The sequence below is a fragment of the Aythya fuligula genome, chromosome 1 (assembly GCF_009819795.1).
Source record: "Aythya fuligula isolate bAytFul2 chromosome 1, bAytFul2.pri, whole genome shotgun sequence".
Lineage (NCBI taxonomy): Eukaryota > Metazoa > Chordata > Aves > Anseriformes > Anatidae > Aythya > Aythya fuligula.
The window spans coordinates 93,499,724-93,526,971 of record NC_045559.1 but is presented as its reverse complement, the minus strand read 5'-3'; the positions used below and the strand labels follow the sequence as shown (position 1 = coordinate 93,526,971).

The 27,248-nt window shown below is 42.1% G+C and overlaps 1 protein-coding gene across 7 annotated transcripts in view; it reads right to left on the bottom strand.

The window, feature by feature from the left end:
- Positions 1 to 27,248, bottom strand: part of PHLDB2 (pleckstrin homology like domain family B member 2) — a 63,297-nt gene that overhangs the window by 33,784 nt on the left and 2,265 nt on the right. For all 7 annotated transcript variants that reach the window (XM_032181267.1, XM_032181304.1, XM_032181326.1 and 4 more), the window contains exons 2-6: positions 21,798 to 21,904; positions 17,167 to 18,515; positions 8,905 to 9,288; positions 6,490 to 6,633; positions 5,489 to 5,626 (exon numbers count right to left, since the gene is read on the bottom strand). In XM_032181267.1, the coding sequence (XP_032037158.1) occupies positions 5,489 to 5,626; positions 6,490 to 6,633; positions 8,905 to 9,288; positions 17,167 to 18,515; positions 21,798 to 21,843 (2,061 nt within the window). In that variant the 5' untranslated portion in view covers positions 21,844 to 21,904. The remainder of the gene's footprint in view (positions 1 to 5,488; positions 5,627 to 6,489; positions 6,634 to 8,904; positions 9,289 to 17,166; positions 18,516 to 21,797; positions 21,905 to 27,248) is intronic.

Here is a 27,248-nt window from a genome sequence, read left to right as displayed (position 1 = left end):
TGTCTTATTGAAGAGATGGGGACGTAAAATAAAACCTCTGATTTTAGAGCATTGCTCCTTTATAACCATAGATGAGGAGGAAATAATCATCCAAACCAGAAGAAAAAAAAATGAATTGAGAAAATTAAAATCCTGTATATACACATAGGTAATTACAAGAGAATATCCTCATGACTGATTTTAAAAGGAACTTGGCAAATCAGATTTCTCTCCTAGATTCTTTGTCACTATCTTCTTCCTCATTAGTGTCTCCTCTACAGGATATTTTTATGTGAATACCCAGAGGATGCCTGAATATTCTTCAGAATATTTAATCTTATATATCTCAGTTTAAGAACATCAATAATCATAATGCTATTGGTGTAATATTATTAATAATCAATAACGTTATAGGCAAGGTAACTCATCCACTTCAGAAGCTTGCTTACATCCAGCTGAACCAGAATCTGACCAGGAAGGATTTAAAATGCTATGCTATGGTTCATAAATTTGTCAGATTCATCAGGATAAAAGACAACAGCAAGAATTCTGAATCCAAAAGAGAAAGGATTCACGACAGATCACCAGAATCTTTAACTTTCATTGCTGGTAAATCCCCTCATATGGTTTATCAGACAGCTGTTTTTTCTCCTGGTTTCATTCATGCATGTCTTCGCAGTACTACATGTAGTTTGGCAAAGAGGATGAGTTTCTAACGCTTTTGGCATTTCTGGGACAATTTGCTTATGACTGAAAAATATTTCCACAAAAGCATGCAGACAAAATTTAATGTATTACAAACAAAGATGAGTTATCCACTGCTGACTGCTCCTGATTTTTGCCCTTGGAAAGGGAAAGGAAAACCCAGTGTGATAGAAGTGTTCCAGAGAATCCATCTCCACCATGACATAAGGCAAAGGTCCTCCGGAAGAAGAGGAATAACCTCCCTCTCCTAAAACACAGTCTAAACCTAGATAATTGTTTGAAACTCTCTGCCAAAACTGCCGGTTAACTATGATTACCTCCCACAGCACTTCTGCTGTATTCATTAATCATTTTCAGCTATCCCTCTTTATTCATTAATCCATTCCTTCTGACTGCTGTGTTATTTTCCAGCTTTGAGACATCAGGCACAGCAAATCAATAAGTAATCTTCTCCATATATGCTAGACTTTTAGCTAGACTTTGCTGAATTGTTTTAAAACTATTCAGACTAAGAAAGTGCTGTATGGAGAAAAAAAAAAAAAAAAAAAAAAGTACTTTGCAATACTGGGTAACGTCAAGTTATATAAACTCAATTTTCTCTGACTTCCTTATAGACAAACGTCAATTCTGAACAAAGTCTCATGAGCAAAGAGTCAACATGAGAAGAGCCGACATGAGGAAGTTGTGACTGGGAACAGCACCTCAGCCCCACCATGCTATTTAATCCAGGAACCACAGCATCATTATGGTACCCCTGCAGTACAGTGGCATGACATCACAAGATGCTGGGTCGGGATGGAAGGCTGAAAGGCTCATCTGTTTATTTGTTTCTGAGGATTGACGAGCTCCATTCTCTCCAAAGCAGGCAGAACTCAAAGAAGTTTTGTCAATATCTGTAGCAAATCTCCTTCCCGGAGAGCTTCAAGGTACATGCGGGAAATTGTGTTACTACTAACTTACCAGGATTGTTCCTGGCTATCTGCAGCCTGCAATTAATAGTCTAAATGCTGCTATTCAGACACACAGTTGATCATCGTCTGTGGATAATGCCAAATACATTGTACTGGGCAGTTTAAAAAGAAATACAGAAAGAAAAAGAAAAGTGAGGCAAAGCCACATCTCCCTGCATACACTAACACAATTTCCAGCACCACTGGAACAACAGACAGCAGAGAGCACAGGCCTTGCCTAACAGCGATCGTGTTCCCCAGCACTGGGAGCAGCTATCCCAGCCAGGACAAGCGAGTCCCACCAGCACCTGCATCTGGCACAAACACACCGTAGCCAGAATTACACTAAACCCTGTACTGGTACTGAAAGGCTCTGTTGTCTTCTTTGCAAAATGGCAACTGCTCATAGTTCTTCTTTTCCAAAACCTAAGTAAAAAGACGCTAATTGCTTTGTTCCTTAAACGTATGGTGGCACACTCACAAAAGCAAGGGCAAGGCTCTGAACTCACCACAGGGAGTGCACTACATCATCTTCCTCACCGACTCATCCATTCTTCATCACCATACACCATGCATTCAGGCAAGGCTGAACACAGGCCTTGAGTAAGATGAAAATGCATATAATATACAAACACATTCGCATAGATGTTGGGACACAAAGACATTGTACCACAGCAAAGAGTTTAGTGGCACAGCCAGGAACTAAAATCCAAAGTCTCTTTGCCTTCTGTCTTCAAGTACATTTTCCAACTGATGCTCTTGCCTTGAAAGCACTGTCCCTGTTATCACACTTCTTTTTGAACTATGACTTTAAGTGCAAAGATTGTCAAAATTTTGTGTTCTCATGTAAATGACTTGTGAACAAAGCATAAAAATAGGCACAGACTCGGGTAGAAAGTTAATACAAAAGATACCAACCGCAGTCTACTTCAAGTACCTAACATGGCCCAGCACCTACTTTGTATTTTATGATCTCTCTTTTTAAGAATTTCACAAGTTTTTCAAACAGGTGCATCAATAAGGATGAAATACAAGCAAGCAAGGGTTTCCTGTCAAACAGGTGCTGAGATCCGTGGCAAATTCCAGGAGATACTCAAGTCACTCCAGAGACAAGTGCCATCCATCATGCACAGCGCTAATGCCACAGCATCGCTTCGTGAACGAAATCAACTATTTATTTCACCTCAAGAAGGAACCATGCAGCATATTCAGATGCCATTCCCTTACCCTAACAAAAGCGTCCATCCAAGTGGATGGACACTACAACTTCTTTCCAGGATAAACCATGCACTTAAACCACTGGTATTATGTGGGGTGAAATATTCAGGCAACTAGAAGAAACTATGACCACTGGACACACTGGAGCACTTGATCTTCCAAAAAACAATGCAGAAGTAATACCAGAAGGATGGCAACTACCAGCCTGAAACTGAGCCTTAATTCTGTTAAGGAGTTCATAAGTTTCAAATTATTTCAGCAAAAAGTTCCAACACTTCACTTCTGCCTGAGCACTACTTCCCTGGAAGAGTTCGGTCCTGCACTGCTAACAAACAAGATTTTTCCCGTCTTGGATCAGATCTGCAGGGGCTGCAACCTTCAACATACAGACACAGAAAGCAAACTTTTAAAAAACAATGCTGTCTAAAGTTAGCCAGGATTTTTGTTGAGTGACATGATGAGTGCCATCTGTTTTGCTGGCTGACACTGTTTCTCCATTACATTTCAGCTGTCACTTTAAGGTACTTTATATAAGACTTTCTTGTTTTTAAGTTTTCACTTTTATGTAACACATTCAGATGTGTTCCAGAACAAAGCCTGTACTCTCATAAGGCTAGTTTATTTTTACAAAGATACTTAGAGCATTAACTGAGCCATGGCTCTAAGTCTAATGCAAACACTTGCATCTGTTTGTTTTTGGTTTTGTTTTTAAAAAACACAGGAGAAAAGACTACTAAAATATATTAGCTGATCTGACCAGTGGCGTGCATCATACTTTGTAAATTCTCTCCCTCTATATATATTTCTTTTAAATAACCCAAGTGCTTTTTCTAGGCTGCTTCCCATGTTTTAGTTCAATTAAAAATTTAAACTAGACATTTTAATCTTCAGATTGTTACACAGCAGTGCAAACATGTTATCTGCTCCAGCACGTGATTGCATGGAAATGTACACAGTCTATAGGATTTAGAATAATTTCCATGACTTTTGTTGAACTTAAAGTCTATTAGAGAACAAATACAAAAGATCTCCTGAATTTCTGGATGTGGTATTTGTTACCACCGAGATCAAAAAAAACTTACTGTGCAAAAGGATGCTGCTATATATGCTTTCACCACCCCACCTGCTGTTAGCAACTTTAAATTCTTCTTCACAATAAAAAGCAAGTATGAAGCATACAGACAGTTTAAAGCGTGACCACAGGCATCACTGAATGCTGAAGAACTGCAGACTACATGCAAACAAGGAAAGGTGCAGGCAGGAAAGTCCGTGAAAGTTTAAGCTTAAATTGGATGTGTACTGTCAATTTGCAGAGCAAAGAGGTGGGAGCACCTTTCTCCTCCTCACACAGAGCTTTCATGAGTGCAGCTGCAAAACAGCGTTCAGGCTCATGACAAGACAGATGTGAATTGAAGACAACAAACTCAGGATAAAACAATGCAAGCTGTAAGGCTTGAGTTAAACAGGAAGAGTAAGAGAGCTAAAAACGTGCAGCTTGTCTAAACAAGAGCAAATAATGGAGAGTTTCAGATATTTCTGGAAAGCTTAAAAAAGGGGGAGAGACTAGCTAGAGTACTTCCATAAGTGACAGGCTTAAATTATGAGGTAGAGGATGAAATTTAAAAAGGAAACATTACTGGCTTGTAGTCCTGAAAAATAAATAAATAAATAAATAAAATTAAAATCCTGACCTTGAGATATTATTGGCTGTGGTAAATCCCCTGTGAAGAAAGGAACTGCTGGCCTGGATCACCAGCAGAGAGCGTGCTGGAGGAAACAAACCCTCTCTGGTTTGAGGGGGACAGGTTCATCTCACAGGCCACTTCTCTTTCTGTGCTTAACTCGTACTGTGGTGCTATTTTGCAAATATATCTGCATATTTGAGAGCAATTAAGTACGTGACTGTATAGGAGAACTACATAATTCCTTTCACTTAATCCCAGTTCTACATTCCCATATTCTACAGTAGTAAAACTGTTAGTTGACAAACCATATAAACCCATATACTTTCTTTAAAACAATATATTTTACAGATGTCTTATGCATCAATCTGTATAATATTAGTTAAAGCCATCTTCTGAAACGGTGGCCTTTTTTCTTACTGCTCCATTGCTGAGAAAGGATTAATTAAAAAATAAAATAAAAATATGTAACCTCCAATGGAAGGCTGAAGTACAGGTCAGTTCACAGAATCACAGAATTGAAGGGGTTGGAAGGGACCTCAAAAGCTCATTGTGTCCAATCCCACTAACAAAGCAGGTTCTTTAGAGCAGGCTGCCCAGGTAGGCATCCAGATGGGCCTTGAAAATCTCCAGAGAAGGAGACTCCACAATCTCCCTGGGCAGTTAATATTGTTCTTTCAAACAAAAGATAAACCAAGTCCAAGCCCTATATGGATTATTTATCAATCAAAAATACCTTCACAGTAGGTCAGGTCTTTTCACTTAAGCATACTTCATTTTGCTTGTCAAGTATCTCTCAGAAAACAAGACTATTTCTTTCTTCCATAATTATCAAAAACATTTACTTAGAGACTCTACTTTATAAAACAACCTCCATCAATATGTTAATAACATAAATGCATACTGAAGATTAAGAGGAACAGAGCACACAGTCAGCTAAGATAACTTCATTACCTTTGTCTTTTCACCAATAACATTTCTCTCCAGCTCAGCTATTTTTCTGTTTAGATGATCCAATATTTCCTTCTCTTTCAGAAGCTCTGTTGTTTCAGATTTCTGTTCCCCATCCAAAAGGGCACATTCCATATCCAACTAGGAATACAAAACATTTTTCAGAAGCTGTCCAAACTAAGAAGAAATCTTGATACACATTATTTTCTGGGGGAAGGGGAGTGAGTTGTTGATCATTTACAACAGAGAAATATTTTTAAAAGGAGAAAAAGAAAACAGTTTTACTCCCAACAAAGTTAAAAAGAGATCACAAAACTGAGAAAAAGTAAAACTGCAACATAAAATATTGCAAAATAAAGTCCAAACCAACTTTAGCTTGAAGATTCTTTTTTGAAGTTTTTTTTTTGTTTGTTTGTTTTCTAACTCTTCTCCTCTGTGCTTCCTCCTGTTATGATACTATACCAAGTATCTGTGCCCAGGCTCTGTAGGAAACCCTTTTCGAACAGCTGTTTCTTTCCTGTTGCTGATAATTGGAATAAGCACAACCCAAATGCCTGACCAGCTTAGTCTGTAACTGTGAGATTCCAGAAGTCAAGAGACTGCCACATAACCTTGCCACCATAAAGACAAGGAGGTTTAATAGGAAGTTATCTCACTTCCTTTCTCTTTAAAGGGTCACATGAGATACCACTATAAAACACCCAAGTGACACAAGGTATTTAGATCAATTGAGTGACCATTCAGCAAGCAAGATTGTTCTAATTCCACTTAGGAGTATAATGGTTACAGCTGGGAAAGGCTAATCTGAGCATGACAATCATTCCCCTGCTAGAGAAAAACAACCTTCACAGTAGGAGACTACCATGTCTGTGATTGTGCCTTACTCTGGTGAAGAAGCACAGAATACAAAGACTATGTACGTGTATGTGTACTTACCAATCCTATCTGTGGTATGTGGGCATACCTAAGAAGCAAGACATTTAAAACCAAAACATGTCTCATACCTCTCTCGAGGATTCATCCATCTGGTCATTTAAATCTTTGATCTTCTGTTCAAGTTCTTCCAAGTTATTTAGTATTACTATGCGCTCCTCCTCCAGACGAGTGAGCTCCTGCCCTCTTTGCTCATCACTCGTGCATTCTGGTATCTGCAGTTGCACATTAGAAGAGGTTTATCAGAAAGAAGTTGAACACTGTGTTTCCTTCCCTCTTTCATATTGTAGTCATTTTAGACAACAACTGTGTTGCTGGTTTTGAACCTGTTAGTTATTTCCTATCTACTATATTGCTACCTCTATATTTAGAAGGCGTAGAAGAGAAATAAACATGACACTTTACATCCAAGCTCTGGAAGTAAATACTGTACTGAGCAGAAAATACTATTCATGCTATATGTATTACTAATATTTAACATTTGAGAACTCTTTACATGCTGTGCTATTTAGCTTGTAAAAATCTGATTTATCTCTTAAAAGAGATAGATGATGATACTTTTTATGTAGATGGTGGCTGTTCATGTAATAAAAGCCAGGATGTAAAATAGGACATTTCTGTAGCCAACCATCAAAAGAGGCAGCTTCTGTGAAACAGGGATGAAACTCAGTCCTATGCTTAGCCATCAGGAGTCAGTACCCTTTAACATGGCTCTTTTCATTGCCATTAACTTACTAGATAACTGTGCCAAGAATTAAAAAACATTATTAAGAAAAATATCAGTGATCTCATTAGAGCAGCAAAGGCTAGATCAAAGAGTATTGAGTTTCCAAAGTATTCTTCATGTTCACCTGACCCCAGGGGCTCGTGATCAAATTACTTTTGTAAGGCTGCTCGCTCATTGTCTCCAGCCTGAATTAGAAGCGGGCTGTGTTCAGGGCTTTGCATTAACCACTGGACCACACAGCTTTGCTCTAAAGAGGCTCAGGTCAGCTACTGAATGGCTATTCTGAGAGCAGGCACGGCCAAATTATCGTGGACAAATCTGATCTCAGTACTTTAAAACAATGAGCTGTGTACCATTAACACAGTTGCTCTTTTACTGCTTTGCTCAGGACTTAGCAGGGCACCCTTTACAATGAAGGAATGGCATTCCTTGATTAGCAGCAGTAATCCTAGCAGGAAAGCCTCTTTTTGTCCGGTATCCTGCTCGGATAATGCTGACATAACATCTTCAATTTCAACCTCCTAATAAGGATTTAAAATAGCCTCTGACTTGTAGGAAGAAAGAAACAAATGGGAAAGAAATGCAAGACCACAGGAACTTGTAAATGAAATGTTTCACTACCTTTCAAACATGGAAAGACCTGGTAAGACCAAGTAAAACTTTAATGCTATGTTTCTGTTTAACGTAACTTCAAATGTGGATGACAGATTTCCAGAGAGATACCCCTGTATAAGATTAAATGTATTTCTATCATGCTTCTCTATTCTTTTAAACATACACACTTCCATTGACTAAGCTATGTATAGAAGTTAAGCGGAAATGAAATACAATTCATGTAAGGCATGTAAAAGGGGAGAGACAAAAAATACTTTAAAGGCATGACTATGTTAAACAGAAACCTGCTTTTATGTCTCCCGTTGGCCTTACTAAGCTCTTCACTCTAATTATTGGAAATACTTATCAAGCACATGAGCACACTGCCTTTCCCCAGAAATGGCTGCACTGCTCATCTGGCACAAGAGAGCCTGGACGCTGACCCAGAAGGGACCCTGGAAGCTGCTGCTGCTCTCCCAGCTGAAGCAGAATGCTAGGAAGGAACACTGTTAGCTCAATTTCTGAAGGACAACTCCCCTTTGTGAATGAAACAGCAAGATGGAGAGAGGGAAGAAACTGCATCATAGCAAGCCTAGGAGCTGCGTTCATTCCTTCGTGTGCCAGGAGGCAAGCTGAAACTGCACGCATCATGAGAGGCAGCAGCTGATTTGACAAGCAGCTCGGGTCCAGCCCCGGGAGAGTCAACAGGAGAGCAAAATCAGCTCAAACAAATCCTCTTCACCTCCTCTGCAGCTATTCCGGTTTCCCAAAGAGAAAATACCCTCTTACAGGAAACAGAAGCCTCAGTCTAGGAGAGTATGGTAGCACTTACCTTATTTCCTCTGTCTCAGCACAGCTCTAAACAGGACTCCTGAAACCTTGCTTATTTAAGTAGCCTTAAATTGTTCAGACAAGTCATTCTTTCTTCGAAAATGCTAAAGTCCCCCTGAATCCTACATCCCTCAGAAAAATGCTTCCAGTATCGTCAGCTTTCACAGGAAATGAAACAATCAGTCACTGGGTGCTAAGCTATAAGAGCTCTGAGATAAATTACTCTGCCTAAACCATCCCAACTGTGATCCCTGCTGTGAAAACCAGCTTCCAGAGGAGGAAGATTTCAAGCCATCTAACTGAGGCTGTACTATTTCTTCCTACCCAGCATTACCTTTGGTGTGATACTTAGGTATGAAGATTCAGTGGAATCCTTCAGGAAGCCAGGAGCAGCTAAAGGAGGAGGCTTCATGTTTTCACTGAAGTGCTCATCAGCTCTCAGCCCTCGGGAGGAAAGGAAAGCCGTGGTGCTGCGACTGTGGTTACTTGGTTCCGAGAAATCTGAATCACTTGCAGATGATTTCAAGTGGTTTCTAAACCTCGTTTCCAGATTCATCTGTGAGTCTTCAAACACAGAGTCCTCATCTGATAGCTGAAGCTTTTCAAGTTCTTTGTTAATTTTCTGAACATCGGCAACCGTCGTAGTTGCAGTGGGGTCACTGTCAGATTTGGAGTATTCCGCACACAAATTGAGGATCGTCTCCAGCCGCTGGCGTTCCTAGTTCAAGGAAAGATAACAGCACTAAGCTTCTCGTGTGAGCTAAAGTAAAGATGAAGTTAAAAAATATGCTGCTTATTTTTAGAGTGACAGATTAAAGTCATCCAATTCCACGTATGCCTTTAACATTCAGAGAGAGTAAACAGATCTACGCATATAAATTACAGTGTAGGACAAAGAATCAACATGGAAAAAAAACTAAGAAAATAAAAGTGCATTTAACAGAACTGATTATCTATTTAAATTAAGACACCTGCTTCTCTTTCAAATGTAGAAAAATAAGATTAATATTGTACATTCTGGTTGCTGTAACCATACCTGATTCGCATGTATGTGTCCAGCAAACTTCACCTATTATTGTTTCATACTTATGCTATGTGCCTGTCACGCTGCAAAATATTGCAGATTTTCCACAAGTTCATTAATTCCTGACCTTTTTGGATTCTCTGTTACGTTAACATTGATTCCCCCTTTTTTGAGAGAATTATTCCACGATTTGAAACATGCCATTTTAGGAGCATGAAAAGAAACATGAGGCATCACATCTGAAATACAACCGATGTCCAACGCACAGAACTGGGGGGAATCTTTATTTACCAGTTCCCCCAAACTCCAAACAGATTCACATTAACATTTCGAACTTGACAATCTGCATAGCTGTGCCAGTTTGACCTGATATACTTCAAGTTGCTATAAACATAAATTCCTGGAAGGCTTGAAGATCTCTACGATACTTTCTGAAAAGTACCAGAAAGCTGCACTTGCTTTATTTTGATGTACACAGAGACTCGCGTAACTTTTATTTCAGAGCAAAGTGTTTGAGCTTTTCATTTTTAAGAGGTGCTGCTTTTACACTATTTCATGTTCCTTTTGCTAAAGAAGAAAAGTAATGTAAATAAAAAATTGCTTACCATAAGTCTATTGAAAATTCTGCCAGGGAAAAAACACCACCGTGAAAGTTTCATGCTTGGCATTAATCCCTGCACTAATGACCCCATTCCTTATTTCTAGGAAACCCTTCTTTTACCCACATTCAGAAAGCAAGCCACTGCACTGAAATCCTCAGCCTCCCTCCCCAAGCAGCACTGCAGATGTACACAGTGCCCACGCTCTACCTGGCGCTACATTTGCAAAGCAGCCACTTCTGGTGGTCCTAACGCTCCCTGTGCACAGCAAGTGATACGAGACAGCTCAAGCAGAGCAGTGAGGGCTCTCCCTGCGGCAAGCCACTGGAATCTCATGAGAACGTAACACCACTTCACAGGCACGCGGCTTCTCGGAGAGTCACAAGAAGATCAGGCAGTTGTACGCACCACGCGCTCCCCGGAATCGCTTGCAGTTAGCCGCCAAGCTAGGTCTCCATCCTTTGGAAAAAGCCCGAGCCCACACGTCTCCAAGCCCTACCTGACCCAGAGCTTCTGCCGTTGGGTGGGTTTCGTGCCCCTTGCCCAGCGTTGGCAGTGGCAGAGCTGAGCTGCCCCAGGCACGGAGCCCTGCAAGCTCAAACTTTCCACCGAGTGGGCCCAGCAGATTCCGCAGTCGGCCCCCAACCCCAAACGACCGGCATAATTATAACCCCGCCGAGCCCTGCTCCCTCTCTACGATTTCTGCCAGACCCTCAGCCCGCTGAAGCTGTGGCCCTCGCTTGTGGTGAGCCTTTTGGCCACGAGACCCAATTCCTAAAGTGCTGTGCAAGCACTGGCCAGGAGCACCGTCAGCGATGATGGTGCGACAGCACCAGGCCTGGCCCCTCGCTACGATCCTGATGGTTATGGATGGGAAGCACAGCCTTAGGATATGAAGGGATATATTGCCACAGGATATATCGCGTTACCCCGGGCCAGCCCCTTATCCCTCCAACAATGACGGGGAACAGCAGGTTTCGGTTTTCAGGAACAGCTGCTGCTCATCCCAGCCTGGGCACCAGGTAAGGAGCTCTCCCCGCAAACCTCTCCTTTTGCGAGCAGCCCTGCAGAGGGATCCTTCCTTCCCCAAGTCCCATGCAAAACTCTACAATCACAGGAAAACTTCTGCCAGGCTTCAAAAAAGTCCTGCTGAACTTCCAGACGCGTGACCGAAATGCCGCTACCTCTCACTTCTATTTTGACATGTACCGAGAGGCTTACGGACAGGAAGCTGGGTGGCTATTTTATACACCCTATTCTCATCGGTTCATCTCAGCCAGCTCGCTCCAGCTCCAGGACACCTGCATTTAGCTGTTCCAGTGTAAATTTCCAAGTCAGGCAGCTAGCTAGGAATGCACCCCTGTAAGAAAAATGCAAGAGGAGGAGAACACGAAAAGTTCGAATGATAATTTTTGTGATTTTAATTGTGACACCAAACATGGTAGAGAAAAAAGGCATTCCCAGGGAAACAATTTGGTTTAAAGTTGGTTCTTCTGGGAGGAAGGGCTGTTGAATCAAGCCTTTTGAGTCCGCTTTTGGTATGCTTCCCCAAAAATGCCCTTTCTAACAGACTAAAACATCTTTGTGTTCATTCACTGGATCTTTTACCTGCTGTGACAAGGGGAACACAGGTCTCATGCTCTTGCTACCTTGGCAGCTTTGCCACTACTGGCTTTGACAAAGCTACATGTATGTGCCATGTCTGAATGCCTGGAAATTTAGGTGCTGAAGGAGGATGGGACAAGGGGATAACAACCCTCCTCTGCTACCACTTAATAATAACATTAGGACACATCCCTGGCGCCCTGTGAAGAAAAATATTCTGAAATAGCGGAGATAAATAACTCCCACTCATTTAAAGACAACTACGTCAGCGGCTCCTGGATTTGTCACACATTGTATGGATTTTACACATGCGTGGAGGTTGTGTCATATCTAGGTATCAAGGCAGGATGGGGTTAGTCAGCTATGGCAAGCAGGAAGCTTTTCAGCTAAGTGCCATTAGCAACTGTATAACCCAAGATTTCATTAAAAATACATGTGCAGCCTGTCCTTTCTGACTGGAGCTAACAAGGTTTGTGGCTACTCAGCGGCTCCCTTTGTCTGAAGAGGAGGCTGCCCTTCCCAGCTCCCATTGCTCTTTAAAAGCCTCAGGGGCACACAAACACCTGGCTCCAACACAAAACGTCTGAGCTGCAGCAAGTCAAAAAAGGACAAGGAAATAAGGCAGCAGGAACAGAGCAAAGACCCCAGACCTTCTTACTTACCACCATGTTTGGCACCCTGCAGGCAAGGGGCAGGAAGAAGGCTTCTCTTTCCTCCCTGTTTTTTTAAGGAAGAGCTGATTGCACACCTGCCTCAGATTTGGAGACAGATGCTTGTTTCCAAGCCAGACTGTCAACTGGGGCTGAGAGCAGCTCTCCTGCTGTCGTGCCCCTTCCCTCTCTAACCTGTGCCACTTTCTCACTTCAGCCTCAATTATTCTACTGTTTAGTCCTTGTTTTGCTATGTTTAGTCTTCTGGCTACAAGGCTATCAGCAGCAGCCCCGAATTCAGAGAAAGCTCTTGTGTTTCACATTCGTTTTTCCCGGCGGATGCCCAGGGAGCCTTTCCCAGCAGGGACCTGTAAGGAGGAGAGCTGCAGAAGGAGAGAGACAGCCCCAAAGAGCAACACACCTGATCCTTGCCTCCCTGTTACAGGCACAAGAGAAATGGAGAGACAAGTCAGACAGCTCAGGGGCAGCCTCCTGGCAGGAACCTTGTGGAGGAGCTTTTGCAGAGCCCGTTTCCCCAGTAACACCGAGGACAGGAGCTGTAGAGCACTGCTCAACTTCTGTAATTAAAAGCAGGTCTACTGAAATTTATTTCTTCCCTTCTCCCTATATATAGCTCTGTATAATAAAACACAGAGCTGCACAAATTAAGTACACTAAATCCGCACTCTGGATTATTAAAGATTCCACAGAAAAGTTCTGGAATAATTGAAGTAAAAATTTACCGAGTTATCAGTGTTAATTATATCCTGCAGGGGACTTGTTTGTTTGTGTTATCCTACTATATGGCACTTGTTCATTTATTAAACTAAACTGTTGTTAAGTAGCTAGTCTATAACACTGCAGAGACTGTCCGACACTAGCTGTGGGAAAAAGTATCCTGACCCAGCCTTTATCTGCTTGGCTGGGGTTCCTCTAAGACGTAAGTCAAGTCATTTACACTTCATGTTTAAAGGATCTATAAAAAGACAGTGCCAAAATAAATTTATTAAATATGTATATGAGACTTTTCCAAGCTATATGGAGATTTATATAAGCTCTACTAAGCACAGTTTTAAAGCAGTACCACCTTGAAAGTTCCCAAATATTTCCATTTAATTTTCCCCTCACACGAGGGCATCTGACTAAATTGTAATGAATGAATGCAAAGTGCTTTCCTGACTCGGGGTAATTCTGTATTACTTCCTACTTATTGAATAAACTTAATGAAATTCAATGCTCTTCCAACTGTGGAATAAGCTCTCCTAATTCTATTACTGCTTGTTAGGTCATTGGTCACACAAGCCGAAATCCCTCCCAGCACGATTCCTGCATCCCATAAAACTCCATTTATGAGCATATGCTTTAAATCCATACCGGCAGCTGGGCTGTGAAAGGTATCATGTAAATGCTGAGCAGGTCGTTTCTGGGTAGCTGCCTCCATCTAGGGGAAAGGCAGCGTACTGCCAAAAGCCAGCAGTAGAAAACCGAGGCTGGTGCTATTCATATGGGAGGGTGTCAAACAAAACAGATGGCATTAATATCTCCCTGGCTCTGCTGGCCGTGCCAGTCCACTGCTGACCTCCTCACGGGCTGGGGAAAACAACCGCCTTTCAGTTCCAGCAGCCACGACAATTTGCCTTTTATCTCAGAGAGGGGAAAAAAAGAATAAAGATTTCCTCTTTGAACAAGAAATAAAAAACACAAATTCAATAGCTGACTGAATCTCATTGCCTATTCTTAGATCCCAGTGTTAACTCTTTTCCTTGTTTATGAGGCTCGCAGGCAATCCTCAGCAATAGCTCACTGTTGCATCTACTTGTGTAAAACTTGGATCAACATCCGCCCAGAGAGATGTGGCACCCGGCCAGCCCGGACAGAGCCAGCAGGAGCAGGAGCAGGAACAGGAGCAGGAGCGGCGGCCCCAGTGTTCAGCTGATTTTGGTGAAAGGCGCGTGGAGAGGAAACTTGAGGGGGCAACATCAAATGCTATGCACGTACATAGGTGTCTTCTCTCTAGTGCATAGGGACACATTACAACTCAGATGTTTTAATCACTCCAAAAACCTGCACGGAGCGTTTCCACTGTTTGCAGAATTTTTTACAATTCCATGTATATTTGTCTGGGCGATGACAGCAGATCACTTAGTTTCGTATGCAGACAGTAGCAGCAACTCAAAATGCAAACCTCCTGAGGGGCCTCTGTCACTTAAAAAGCAAACTAAGCACAAGTAAAACTCACAGAATAATTTATATGGGAAAAAAAAAAAAGGCAACAACAAAAGGAGTAAAAATAAAGAGAAGAGACTGAGGGCAGACACCAGGGCAAACTCTAATGTGCACATGAGCTTTGCCAAGAATCTCAGAGGTGAGCAGCAGCTGGCAAACATGAGGCCCAAGCCAGCCCTGTGCCAGCAGGGTGGCTGCAGGGGCAGTGCTGGTGCCAGCTGCGCTGCTCTCCGCTCGGCATCTGGCTCGAGGAGTGGCCTCATCCTTCTGAGGAGTCTCCGAGTAGTCCTACATTTTCCTTCTGCCTGCCTTGCTTCAAAGGCACAGAACATTACAGTCTAATATTTATGCTTAAAAGGACTGGGCTTTCCCCACCATTCCCCCACCAGACACTCAGTCTGGACTTTTACCCATCTCCGAGAATGCAAACCATTTGGGTTTTGCCATCCAAAGGCACTTATTTGGTGGTTGTGGGATTTCATTTATCCCACACACACCCTGCTCCCCAAAACAGGCCTGAGCAGACCTGGATCCCCATCCGTGTCACCTGCCATAAAATCAGACAAAGGTGTGCTTTGGAAACTCAGGCTAGATACATGAGGACCTTGTCATGCCTCCAACCACTTAATATGACAAAAATAAAACAAACGGGACAGCCCCTAATGTACAACAGGCTGATGTGCACTTTGTGGAGGAACATTAAGAGACTTGGCTTTTTTTTTCTTTTCAACCAAATATATTCCTTCCTCTCAGAAATCTGAAAACCTATTTGTGGGGTTACTCAGACCCTCAAACCACTGGAAGGAGGCACTCTCCTGCTCTGCAACCCTTCAACCAGATACTCAAAAAGGAGGAAAAAACAGTACTGAGGAATACTGAGCAGGATCCTGAAAAGAAGATGAACTTTCTTCATGTCCAAATTGTACAATGCACACAAAACATTACGCTTTTTTCAAAAGCTCTGACATGCTTGGAAAAACACAAGGCAAATTCACTTTTTAAAGAACCAAGACATGAAGGAAGTATTGTTCCAAGAATAAAGAAATAGCAAGGGCAAAAAAAAAAAAACGTAGCCATTACATCCATGCATAAAATGAGAACAATTTTTAGCATTACTGAATACAGAAACAGCCCCATATCTCCAGCGCCTCACTGCAAAAAACGCTGTTCTCTTTGAAATATAAATACACTCCCTGTGTTGTCTTTCATGACTGATCACCGCTCAAGTTTTACATCGCTGCTGTCTGGAAGGCCCTCTGATAACATGTCAGTGCCACTTGGCACACACAGAACATGACGACTGGGAACAGCGAGGAGATTTCAACATGGAGCAATATAGCAGCAGGGAGAGAGGGGGGAAATAACCCCTGAGCACTTCTGATGGTAGTTTTCCTTGGGTGTGCGAAAGGATAACCTTCAGGGGGTCTGCAACCCCTGCTCCCTTACCACGTCTCCTCACCCTCTGTCCTGCGGGCACAGCGTGTCTTTGTGGCCCGCCAAGCTCCGCCATGGGCTCTGGGGCTGTGCGCGAGCTAGACAGGGGCAAGAGCCCAAACCTATCAAGACCGGAGTCAAAGAACACATCCAAAGTTAAGGTCTCAAGGTGAGAGTCCTGTAGTGACATAGGTCAGTGCCTAAGTGGATAACAAAATCAGTACAGTATGAATGCAGGTTAGCAGGGCCAAGGCAGTCACTGCGAAAACTTTGAAGAATTACCAAGTATCACCTCAGGGAGTTTCAATATGAAACTGTTTCTTCCCTCTTTGACTATTCTGAAGATATTTTTTTCCTTTTACCTAACAGTTGTTTCAATAACATGTACAAGTTGTGCCTTACTATCAAGTATAATTCAGGGCTGAGGCGGTGTGTGATTTTATGTTGACTACAGAGTTTTGCAGCTACTGCACAAAGACAGAAGGTCTGTCCCCTTCTGCTACCCTCCATTCAGGGGAAGGGAGAAACAAAAATGCCTGTATTTTAATGCAAATACTCAGGAGGTAAAACTACAACCAAGAAGAGAGAACTCTGATGACAGCCGTCGAACCGACCCCAACGCCTACCTGGCTCCACAGCACAGCAGACAGGACTCGGAGCAGCTTGCAGTGGAGACAAATTCATTTTACCCACTCACCATCAAACACTGCCATCAGCTGAAAGAGAAGTGTTGGAACCCTGCAGTGCAAATTGCGGGGTTGCTGCACACAGACGTTTTAGCAAAGCCCACAGGATGAACGAACACAATTTATGTGGGTAACAACGTATTTTTTAGGATGGTTGAACAGCACTGTCCGTGTGAGCTGTAACAGCAGCATGCCACTTAATCATTAGCTTCATGGACTGCAGTAATAAACAATGCATCTGACGTCAGTGAAATTTGAATTTCAAAAGGCAACAGCTTATGTTTTGCTATACCCTCCCGATGGCTAGATCTGGAAAAGACATTTTGCCAACACCAGCTGCCACGAAAAGCTCAAAGGGGAAGAAAAAATTACCAGGCGTTCCATCTCCTGCTCCCGAAGCCGCTCCTCCCTCTGCCTCCTGTGGTAGTCCATGAGGTCCTCTCTCCCCGAAATGGAGCTGATGCTGTTCTTCCGCTCTCTCAAAGAAGTCTGCAGTGAGTTGGGCGTCTGTCTGTAACTTTCCAAATCGGTGTCATCAAATTCCATGGAACTGGTGGAGAGGTTTCTTCTGACAGAGAACGATCTGTCAAAATCCACAGGGGAGAATGAACTACTGGGACTTGTTCCTGAGAGTCCAAGTCTATCAAAATCATCTGGAATATATGAGGAAGAAGATGCTAAAAGCATTTTTTTAGCGATTCGAGGGCTTGCAGGAACACTGAGAGTCGAACTAACGTAGGGATTATTCCCAGAGACAGAACTTGCATGTGGTGAAACCCCTGAGCTGCACGAAGAAAAATTCAGGTAATTGTCAGCATCTAAAGCATTCTGAGGTAGATCCTTTTCTCCAAGTTTTTTCCTTTTAGTATTACCCAGAGAGTTTCTTGGGGGCAAACTTAATGGCATCAGCTGGCTTTCTGTTGATTTATGAAGCCTGGGTAGGGAACGGCTGTACATTCCCATATGACTTAGAGATCCACCAGAGTATTTCCTAGGTCGCGAACCCAGTGTCTCCATCATCACATCCTTGTGTTTAACTGGCTTTGCATGAAGGGCTAGGCTGTCTTCAACATTCATCCTCCTGCCCTGCTTCGGGCTTGAAGGCATGCTGGCTGCCCCTGAATTGCTAACAGGGGAAAGCATCAGCTCACTCCCTGAGCTGCCATTCCACATTGTGAGAAGAGAGCCTGAGATCTTCTTCGTGTCCAGCATTCCTGGGAAGTAGACATTGTCATATGATTTGTTTTTCTGGCTATACTTGGAGTAGTAAAACTTATCCATGTGCCCAAGAGATTTTTCATTTTCTCTGTTGGCATGAATATCAAAGTCTGTCCTTCCTAAACTGTACCCACTGAGGGATGGAGATGTGCCCGATACAGAGCTCAAATGCTTTGCAGAGAAACTTTTATCTGGAAGATACGGACTTTCGCAAGGGAACAGCTTGCCTCCTTGAATTTTGGTAACAGAGTGTGTGCTTTTAACACTGGTGGAAAGATTGGGTTTAACTGCCACAGGTTGTGAAAGGGTTAAATAAGAACCAGCATAGTCCCCGTTTGTTTTAAATTTGAGACTTGATGAATATTTCTTCGTGTTGAGGTTTTCCATAATATCCTGGAGACCATTTTCAAGGGAATTCGCCACAGAACCCTTTCCCAAACTAGTATTTTGTAATTCCATCTGGTTTTGTGTGTGGCTATACTCTGCCATAATCTTACTGGAATCTGTAGGGAAAACAAGAAGAAAAAGTTCTTAGCAAACGAGTAAGTAGCTTCTTGCATACACATGCCTGCATACGGTCTTCAAAAGAACATATTCAAATCATTAGCACGCTTGTTATAAATGTGTCTCAGATCATTAGACAAAGCGGGTTATAAGCAATCTTCCAATCTCTGGTTCTGCTAAAATTGTAGAGTGACAGGAAAAGAAAAAAATGGTTGACAGACATCACCAAATTCACATTACAAACCAGCAACACAGTTATGAAGAGACTTGACTCTTTGTTGTCCTATCCATTGCTGGACTCTGTGGCTCGCAGTCTTTATAAGCCTGAGCCTCCTAAGATGTCCATGTGGTAAGGAAGCATTACTGTCCTGTGGTTTTGTTTTCTTTTGTTTTTTGTTTGTTTGTTTTACAGACAAGGAACTAAGGTAGAGAGAGAAGATACAAAACCAACAGCAGAGAAAAGAATTGAATGCAACTCTTCCAGGGCTCAGGATACAGGTGCTGTTCTGGGTCACCTTTTCTTTCATGCAACTAATTCATTTGAGCCCCAGAATACATGTACTACTAAGTTCGCTAAGAGTTTGTTACCCTTCTGTTTACTCTGTGAATCGTCATGCAGAGCTTCATGGAAAAGTACAAAACTGAGGCCTGTTTCTCAAGGTGTTTCAGCTCAGTGCTTAAAATGGAATTCTTAAAATGGAAAGTCATGTAACTACATCTGCAAAGAGCATTTTAGTTAAAAGATAGCCCCAAGGTAGTATAATGCTAGGCTCTATGACTTCATTCAAAACAACAGCAGCAATCACATGGCCGTTAAAAACACTAACAGGGGCTTCAGTTTCCAGGTCCCTAACATAAGTTCAGAACGGTAACTTATATTCTGAGGAAGGACAGAGACCAAAAAGCCCTTTGTTGTGCTGAACGTTATTGTTCTCTGACATGCCAAGCTCCAGCCTACAGTGCTGAGTCCCACTTTGCAGAAAGCGGAGGAGAGAATTCAGATCCTGACAGCATCAGTCACTGCAGGAGACAAACACACCCCAAGCAGGCTTTCCCTTGAAGTAGAAATGGCACCATAAACATTTCCAGCAGCTCTCTGGATGTGCTTTGAACTAATAAGGCAACCACTCTTCAGCGTCGGTTCCTGCAGTGCCACTGAGCACTGCCTCTGGGAACATGGGTCAAACCTGGGATTTGCTCTTGGCTCAGTCACTCTCCACTTGTGATTTCAAGCCACCTCATGAGAAACCTAATCTCAGTTTGCCACTCTGCACGAAAACCTAACATCCTAGCATGCAAAGTGCTTTTAAAATCCTCTGAGGTGATACTTTAATCCTCTTCCGAGTACCACTTCAAACAATTATATGAACCCAGACACACACAATCTGGATTCCTGCCCCACACTGCAGCTGCAGTGCAGAACTGAGATGATCCAGTTTCACTGGGGTTCAAATATCTGGTGGAAGGTGGCAATGCATACTTTGAGTGGGTCCCTGTTTCTAAGACCTTCGTTGCTGACAAGGCAAAAAAAAATGGATTACTGTCCAGGGCATCATTCAATACCCATCTGTTCCAAAATCTTCTGGATACAAGCTCTCACTCCACACAAACTATGGTGAGTCTCAGTGCCTAACAAAATGTTCTCCTCAATTTGTAGGGAACAAACCCATAAGTTTAAGAACAAATGTAACTGTCATTAATAGCATAAGTGAATATGCAAAAGATAAAACGAGTTGGCATTAAGGCCAAAAAAAAAAAAAGTCTTCTTGAGCATACCAGGCTAAAAATGTGTCAACTACAAGTTCTACTAGTAGCAGAAAACATCGCCTTCCAGATTCAGATCCAAGCCTCAGGTTTACCACTAAACAGAATGTAACGTTTTTTATGCTGCCGATCATTTAATTTGCTATAATTTTAATGCATTCATTATTGATGATCCAACTCAGTTGCCTTTGAAACAATACGCTCACAGGACTCCCTATCAGACCATCACTGCTGTGAGTACCTTTCTTATAATGTGACATTTTTACTTGACATTTTTAACTACTTTCACATGTTCTGACGAACGGCAATCATGAAGTTCAAATGCACAAAAGGAGGAATGTGACCCAGGTTCGACAAAACTCTGTCAAGACAAAGTCATCAGAAAAAGATCAAGCTCTCGTCGTGTTAGTGGTGTTATAAGGAAGGACAAGATATAAGAGCTATTCGAGAGCACCGACAGAGCGCATGATGTATATGCCTTGACTCTTACATCAAAAATGTACTGTCCAAAACATTAGTTCAACACAGCTGAAGTTCAACTGGTTTTGCATAAATTCCACTGACTCCTATATAAATAGCTTAGCAGACACATTAATGGGACATTAATAATTGTTTATTACTCCCTTGCAACACCAGTAGGGCACATTTAATCCTGCGAAGACTAACTGCTTTTGCAAAAAAACAAGTTAGCTCATGGAAACTTTCAGGCCTGTTCACCACAGCAATGAAGGGTTCATTGTACTTTAAATCCAAACAAGTACAGTAAAAAAGGTCACAATACCTTCATGTAGCCACTTGGATTCAACTTTTCTTGACGATACCTCACGCCAATTCCTCCAAGCTCTCAGTTCCAACACCACAGTAGCCGCAATCATAAGGTTAAACCCCAACTGGACTAGAGCACGTTTAACTGAACCTTAACTTCTACCCACAAGCCATATCTTGTTTGGTTTGTTTATTTTTAGGGCAATGCTTGGGATGAGGCTTTATGAATAAGCCCTGATTCGTTACATATTCTGGCTGATGCTGCCTTCACATGCAGTCACAGCAACTGGGGCAGAGAGTTCCAGCATGTGGCACGTACAGGATCCATCCTGCCCCAAGGTCAGCCTGAGCTTTCACTTGGTAACCTTCAGCGCACACTGCAAGGCTCCTCTGCTTAGCAAAGTATTTACTGGCTGGAGCTACACAGGAGGAAATTCTTCTCCTTTTTTAATTTTTTTTTTTTTTATTTTTTAATTTTTTTCCTCATTCCTTTCTGTTTCTGTGCTTCCTAAGTTCTTTAGCTGGGGGTCACTGATATCTAGTCCAGCCAGACATTAAACTGATGGTGAAGGTTTGGCTGTCTGCAGTGTGTCTGTCCAGCTGTGGCCCTGTTTTGGCTGGTGAAATGAGTTAGATACAGAAGAAGAACAGAGCACTGATTTATCTACAGAATTACAAGACCGAAACCAGTAATAAATCCTGAAAAATCTCAGTAAATTTACAAACAAACTCAAGTTACTCTTTTTGATTACCTGATCCAACATTCTGAAAGGAGATGTTACTTCTGTTTGGCATCATATTTGTCTTCTACACGATGGTTAAATCAAAGCTAATTTAAGTGAACCAGATAAATTTTGACCTGCAAATAAAGTAACAAAAGAATAAATATATTGCTTTAAGAAATGTACTCTGAGAACATGTTTCAAGTACACTGTACAGACTAAAAATGACTTTTCTTAAGGTAAAATTTCCAGACACAACTGAAGAAGAAACACCTTAAAAGACATTCAGAAAGTGCAACCCATGTTTAATACGGAAGCTGTGGAAAAAAAACCTGACTGGAGTTGTTTTTATCAGTTTAAAAGCCCATATAATTTGATTTGATAATCCGCTGTTATCTGTGATTCTGACTTGGTGCAGGCAGTTACTAGTCACAGCTCCTGAGTTCTGTTTGCATTCCTGTGGTTTCCTTAAGAAATCGTTAAGAAGGTTGGACTTTTCTGCAGAAGATTTTATTTTTGAAAGCCCTGTAGCCCAAATTCAGCCCACACAATGCCAGCATCCTGCAATCATGATGAATCCTATGTAAAAACAGGTATGCAATCCAAAACACAGAAAATATTTTGGCAGGATGTAATTTCTGAGGCTCCAAGGGAGACAGACTAGGAATGCAAAGAGATCCTTTAGAGTTTATTTTTAAAATAAACAAATAAATTGATACAGTTACAAGAGACACCTGGCTTAAATGAAATGCCAACATTGTATCCCAGCCACTTAAGACTAAAATTAAATCTAAAATCAAATAAAAGATCTTTAGTGGGTTGCTCTAAAAAGATGTATTTTAAACACACACATTTGTTTTTAAAAGGTTGACAAAAAAGCTTTAAAAAAAATTGCATCAAGTGACAAAATTAATGGTGACCATCTGTAGGTCCTCTGTGCCTTAATTAGGGATGAACAAATTGAAACATGAAGACTGGAGACAGATGCCTCGAGCTGCCTACAGCTGAGCCACCTATTTAACCTCAGTGGTCACAGCCTTGACACTCCAGGTCTCCACTGCACATGATCTCCATGCCAGGCCTTTTCACATCATCCTCCCAGGAGGACGGCCCTAAAACAAGAGCTGACTGCTAACTCCCCATGGAGGGAGGCTTCCTCGCAGTGCCTATGGCTTTTCTCTCACTCTGCTGCTACCTTCCCCTGCCATGCCAGCCAGCTCCTGTCTCTTACTGCCCAAATCACGTCTGCGCCAATCTCATTTTATAACACTTTTTCTCTCTGCAGAGGTCACTCCCCACTCCTGAGGAGAGGTTTCTACTCCATTGAGCATCTCTGAGCACAGCGAGAGGTAGGCCCCGCCCTGACAGTGCTCTCCAAATTTTGGTTTCCTGAAAGCAGCACTGCTGTCCTCTCAGCCCGCTTCCCAGCCAGGACCAGCCTGACTCTCATTTGTCAACAAAACATCAAGCAATGGGACAGAAATACCATTAAAATGGCTGCTAGGGTACAGTCTCGGCAGAGTGTTTGCATTCAAGGCACTACTAAAGACACTGAGCGTCCAGCCCTGTGCTCCCCAAAAAAGAGCTGAACACCCAGCTTCTTGGGACACATTCAACTTCAAAAAAAAAAACTCGTGACCTGTAATGTTTCACACTATTCTGTAGTTGTGCTTTCTGTTACATCATTGACCAAAAAATTAAAATATGGATAATGTGGAATGACAAGAAGGAAGAAATGGTCACTTTAAAAGGAAGAGTAAGAAGTCACTAATTTTTTTGCATGTCTAACATTGCTGCTTTATGATTAGGATGATTGGTAAGATCATTGAAATATAAAAAATAAAACTTTCCCTTCTATCTTGTACGATGATGGCTACCACTTAATCAACATGACTAATATTGAAGAGCGAACAGCTGAGAGGGGAGGATTTCTATGTAAAGATTCAATCTTTGGTTCAGTTTGGTGAATACCTCGTTTTGCTAATAGCCAGAGGGAAGAATGTCTTTTTTTTTAAGGTTAAATATTTATATGGTTCCAGCTCAAGTTTGAGAACTCATTACATGTCTCTCTCCTTAGAGAATGAGAGATCAGAGAGGTCATCACCTAACTGTAATTGGATTTCTGGGGAGAAGAACTACCTAAAATTTTCTACTGTGAAGATAAGCTGCAGACAATTAATGTATTAGGGAGTTATACAAGTGAACAGCTCAAACCCAACAGTTTATCTGCTCACATGTAATCGTGTTTTTTCAGGTCAGGACTATACATGGCCTCGTGCAGAAACCAGTGAGGCTGGGTCTCGTTACCAAGCACATGCTGCACTCGGCCTTGTCTGGAATGAAGCAAAGTGACTTCATCTGGGATTTATAAAGTCATCTGAAGTGAATGTATACAGCATTACCAATCATGTTTCATCTGTGCGGTGCCCAGGCCAAATTAAGTTTTGTTTTACTAACGACCAGAAGAAACAGTGATTCATGACTCAAGCAGGCTGTGAGTTAAACAAAGGATTCCAGTTTTAAGATATTATAACGCAGGGTCGCTTTATTCCAAAACACCCATCCACTCAGCTGAGCAGGACAGGGCTGCAGCTCCACAAAACACAGGTACAGCCCTTCTCTGTGTTTGTTCTGGAGATTTAGGGTCAAAATTAGGAGACATTTCCTCTCAGAAAGAGCAGTCAGGCATTGGAACGGGTTGCCCAGGGAGGTGGTGGAATCACTGTCCCTGGGGGTGTTCACGGAAAGGTTGGACATGGTGCTTAGGGACATGGTTTAGCGGGTGACGTTTGTGGTAGGGGGATGGTTGGACCAGATCATCTTGGAGGCCTCTTCCAACCCTAATGATTCTAGGATTTTCTCAGCAGGTGGGCTCTCTCCCCTTCCATTGCTTCAGCCTTGGCTGACACCTCCCTTTGGGAGAGGCTGCCATGGCATGCCTGTTGCTCTTATATTACCAACCAAGCCCCTTGAAATGCCTCAGAAATAGATACCGAATTCCTCTGACCAAAAACAAACAGTCATTTTTAAACAAAGTTCTTAAAATTGACCATCTGCCCTTTAAGGCTTCTCTGCACTTCATTGTTTCTTCATTTTTGGTTTCTCGAGCAACATTACAAGCAGTTCCCGGCACTTCCTGTCCCCTCTCATGTGTCTGACATTTCTCTTCAGAAATTCCTACAGCCACCCATGGAAAATAGATGAAATTCCATTGTGTTCTGGAGACAGGAAAACCTAGACTTTTCCAACCCAAACAAAATTTGGTGAATGAGGGAGGGCCGATAGCTTCAGTGCCTGGAGATGCAAGTTTCCCATGGTATAGCACACCTGTACCCAAAAATGGGCTGCTTCATTGCGAAGTAGATTTCCTTTTTCCCACATAATCTTAGGACAGTGGACTTGCTCCTGATTAAAGCAGGGTTGTTTCTTTTTTCCCCAGACCCTGTTGATGAAAGAGTCCTGCTATGCTCACACGGATAAGAAAGTAAACCTCACGGGGCTCTGTAGTCTACCTCCAAAAATACTCAAGTGTAAATCAGCCTTTCCCCAAGTCCTGAAAGCCTACTGCCAAACCAAAGAAATACATCTACACAAGACACCTGCATAGATCAAGATGCTATACCTACGGCCTAGGGAATGGGCACATCCTTCAGAGAGACCATGGACATCTGTGCCAAAAACTGGGGAACTCAGCAAAGCTGTTATCTAAAAGTCCACTTAAACACCCCCTCCATTTCCTCCTCCTCCCCCACAATACAAGATACCAGACCTTAAGCTACATCTAATTTCCTGCCAGCACAGCCCTGAAAAACCTTTACCTTTGGTCCCTCACTTTTCATGCTATAGGTCCTGCAATACACCAGTCCTCATGGTGCAGGCAACTACAAAGTCTGGGTAGGGGCACAGGGAGCTTTAGTTCCCAAAGCCCACACTTTGGCATGTTCACCAGCACTAAAAGTCAAATATCTGTGAATCATATTTGACAAAGTCCCTTCCTTGTAAGCCTGCAGGTTTCCGATGTGGAAAAAGGAGTGGCAGAGGAAGTCACTCTTACAACTTATCTCTTCCTCTGAGAAATTATCGTGCTGGATATTGGAGAAGGAGCAGAAAAAGGGCAATGCAGCAATAACAGACAACACCCTACACAGCTTTATTCCCATGGTAAACCTCAAATATATATTTTTTAATAACTATTCCAATGATTCCAAAAATTGCACCCAAATACAAGATTTGTATTTTTCTGTCCTACTGCAGAAGCATGATTCTCTCCTACTTCATAATGGCAAATGTTGTAAATGTCAAATCAATTGCTCTTTCCAGTAGACTGAAACCACATATTACTTTAATCAGGTCATGAAAACTGACAATTTTAAATACCCATCAAGAAGGAAAACATTCATTACCATGTAAATACTAGTTTGGTGATTACAAGTAGAGATTTTAAACCATTTACATAGGAAATAGACTGCTGAGCGTGTCCAAATGAAAATTTCAGTGCAAATGGTGAAGCTTTACAACTTCTGTGCCGTAACAGCTACTCTTACCTGAAATTGAAACTATTAAAGTACACATTTCAGTGAATCTCATCTCAGACCAAGGCAGCTAGTAGAAGATATTAAACCACTTACTCAAATGTCATTATTTTAGCAGACATCCTTACCTCCTCCTTATTTCGCCATCACACAAACCACGTTTCATCTGGACTACCTCACTGAGCTAAGCTGAGGCTAGGATTGCTTTTCTAAAAGGCGAGTTCATTGTTTTCTGCCAAACAAAATCCACCAAGAGGTAGAAATGTTTTAGAAGAGATTTCTGTTAAAACAATGAACTCCTTTCTTTGGACTGAAAAACAGGGTTGGCAGAGGACAAGCCAGCCTCAGGCCGCCATCTTCTTTTCTCTCTTGGTACCTCTCTGGTAGCTATTCTGTTATCCAGCCTGCACCAGTTATCATCTCACACCAGCAGCAAGGAGCTCCCAAGCATTATTCTAACACTTTTGCATTAACTCTTTTCTTATTAAAAAAAATGAGCATGCTCATGATTTGCAAACCAACACGTGAAAATTCACACAGACATGACAAACAGAGAGCTCTGTTGGTGGCCTAGGATTGCTTGTATCTAATCATGCAGACTAACAACAAACAAAACAAACAACATTTTGTGTAGTGGCAAAAGTGCATAAATATGCTCAGTTTTCATTTCTGAATCCCAGTAAATGCCGACTTTCTTGATCTAAAGTTGAGTGAAAAACAATTATGAATTCCAGCTCACGCACATACAGGAGCAGAAAGACCTTAAAGAAAAGTTCCTTCTTTCCCATCCCACCTGACAATAAACTTGCCTTTAGGATGCCCCTAGCCCATTCAACGAGAGCTTTGCCATACACAACAGGTAAGTAAGTCCCAGAAAATCTAAGAAGCTAGAGAAACTACTCAGAACAGCTCATAAGATGATCTTTTTTTTTTTTTTTTTTTTTTTTTG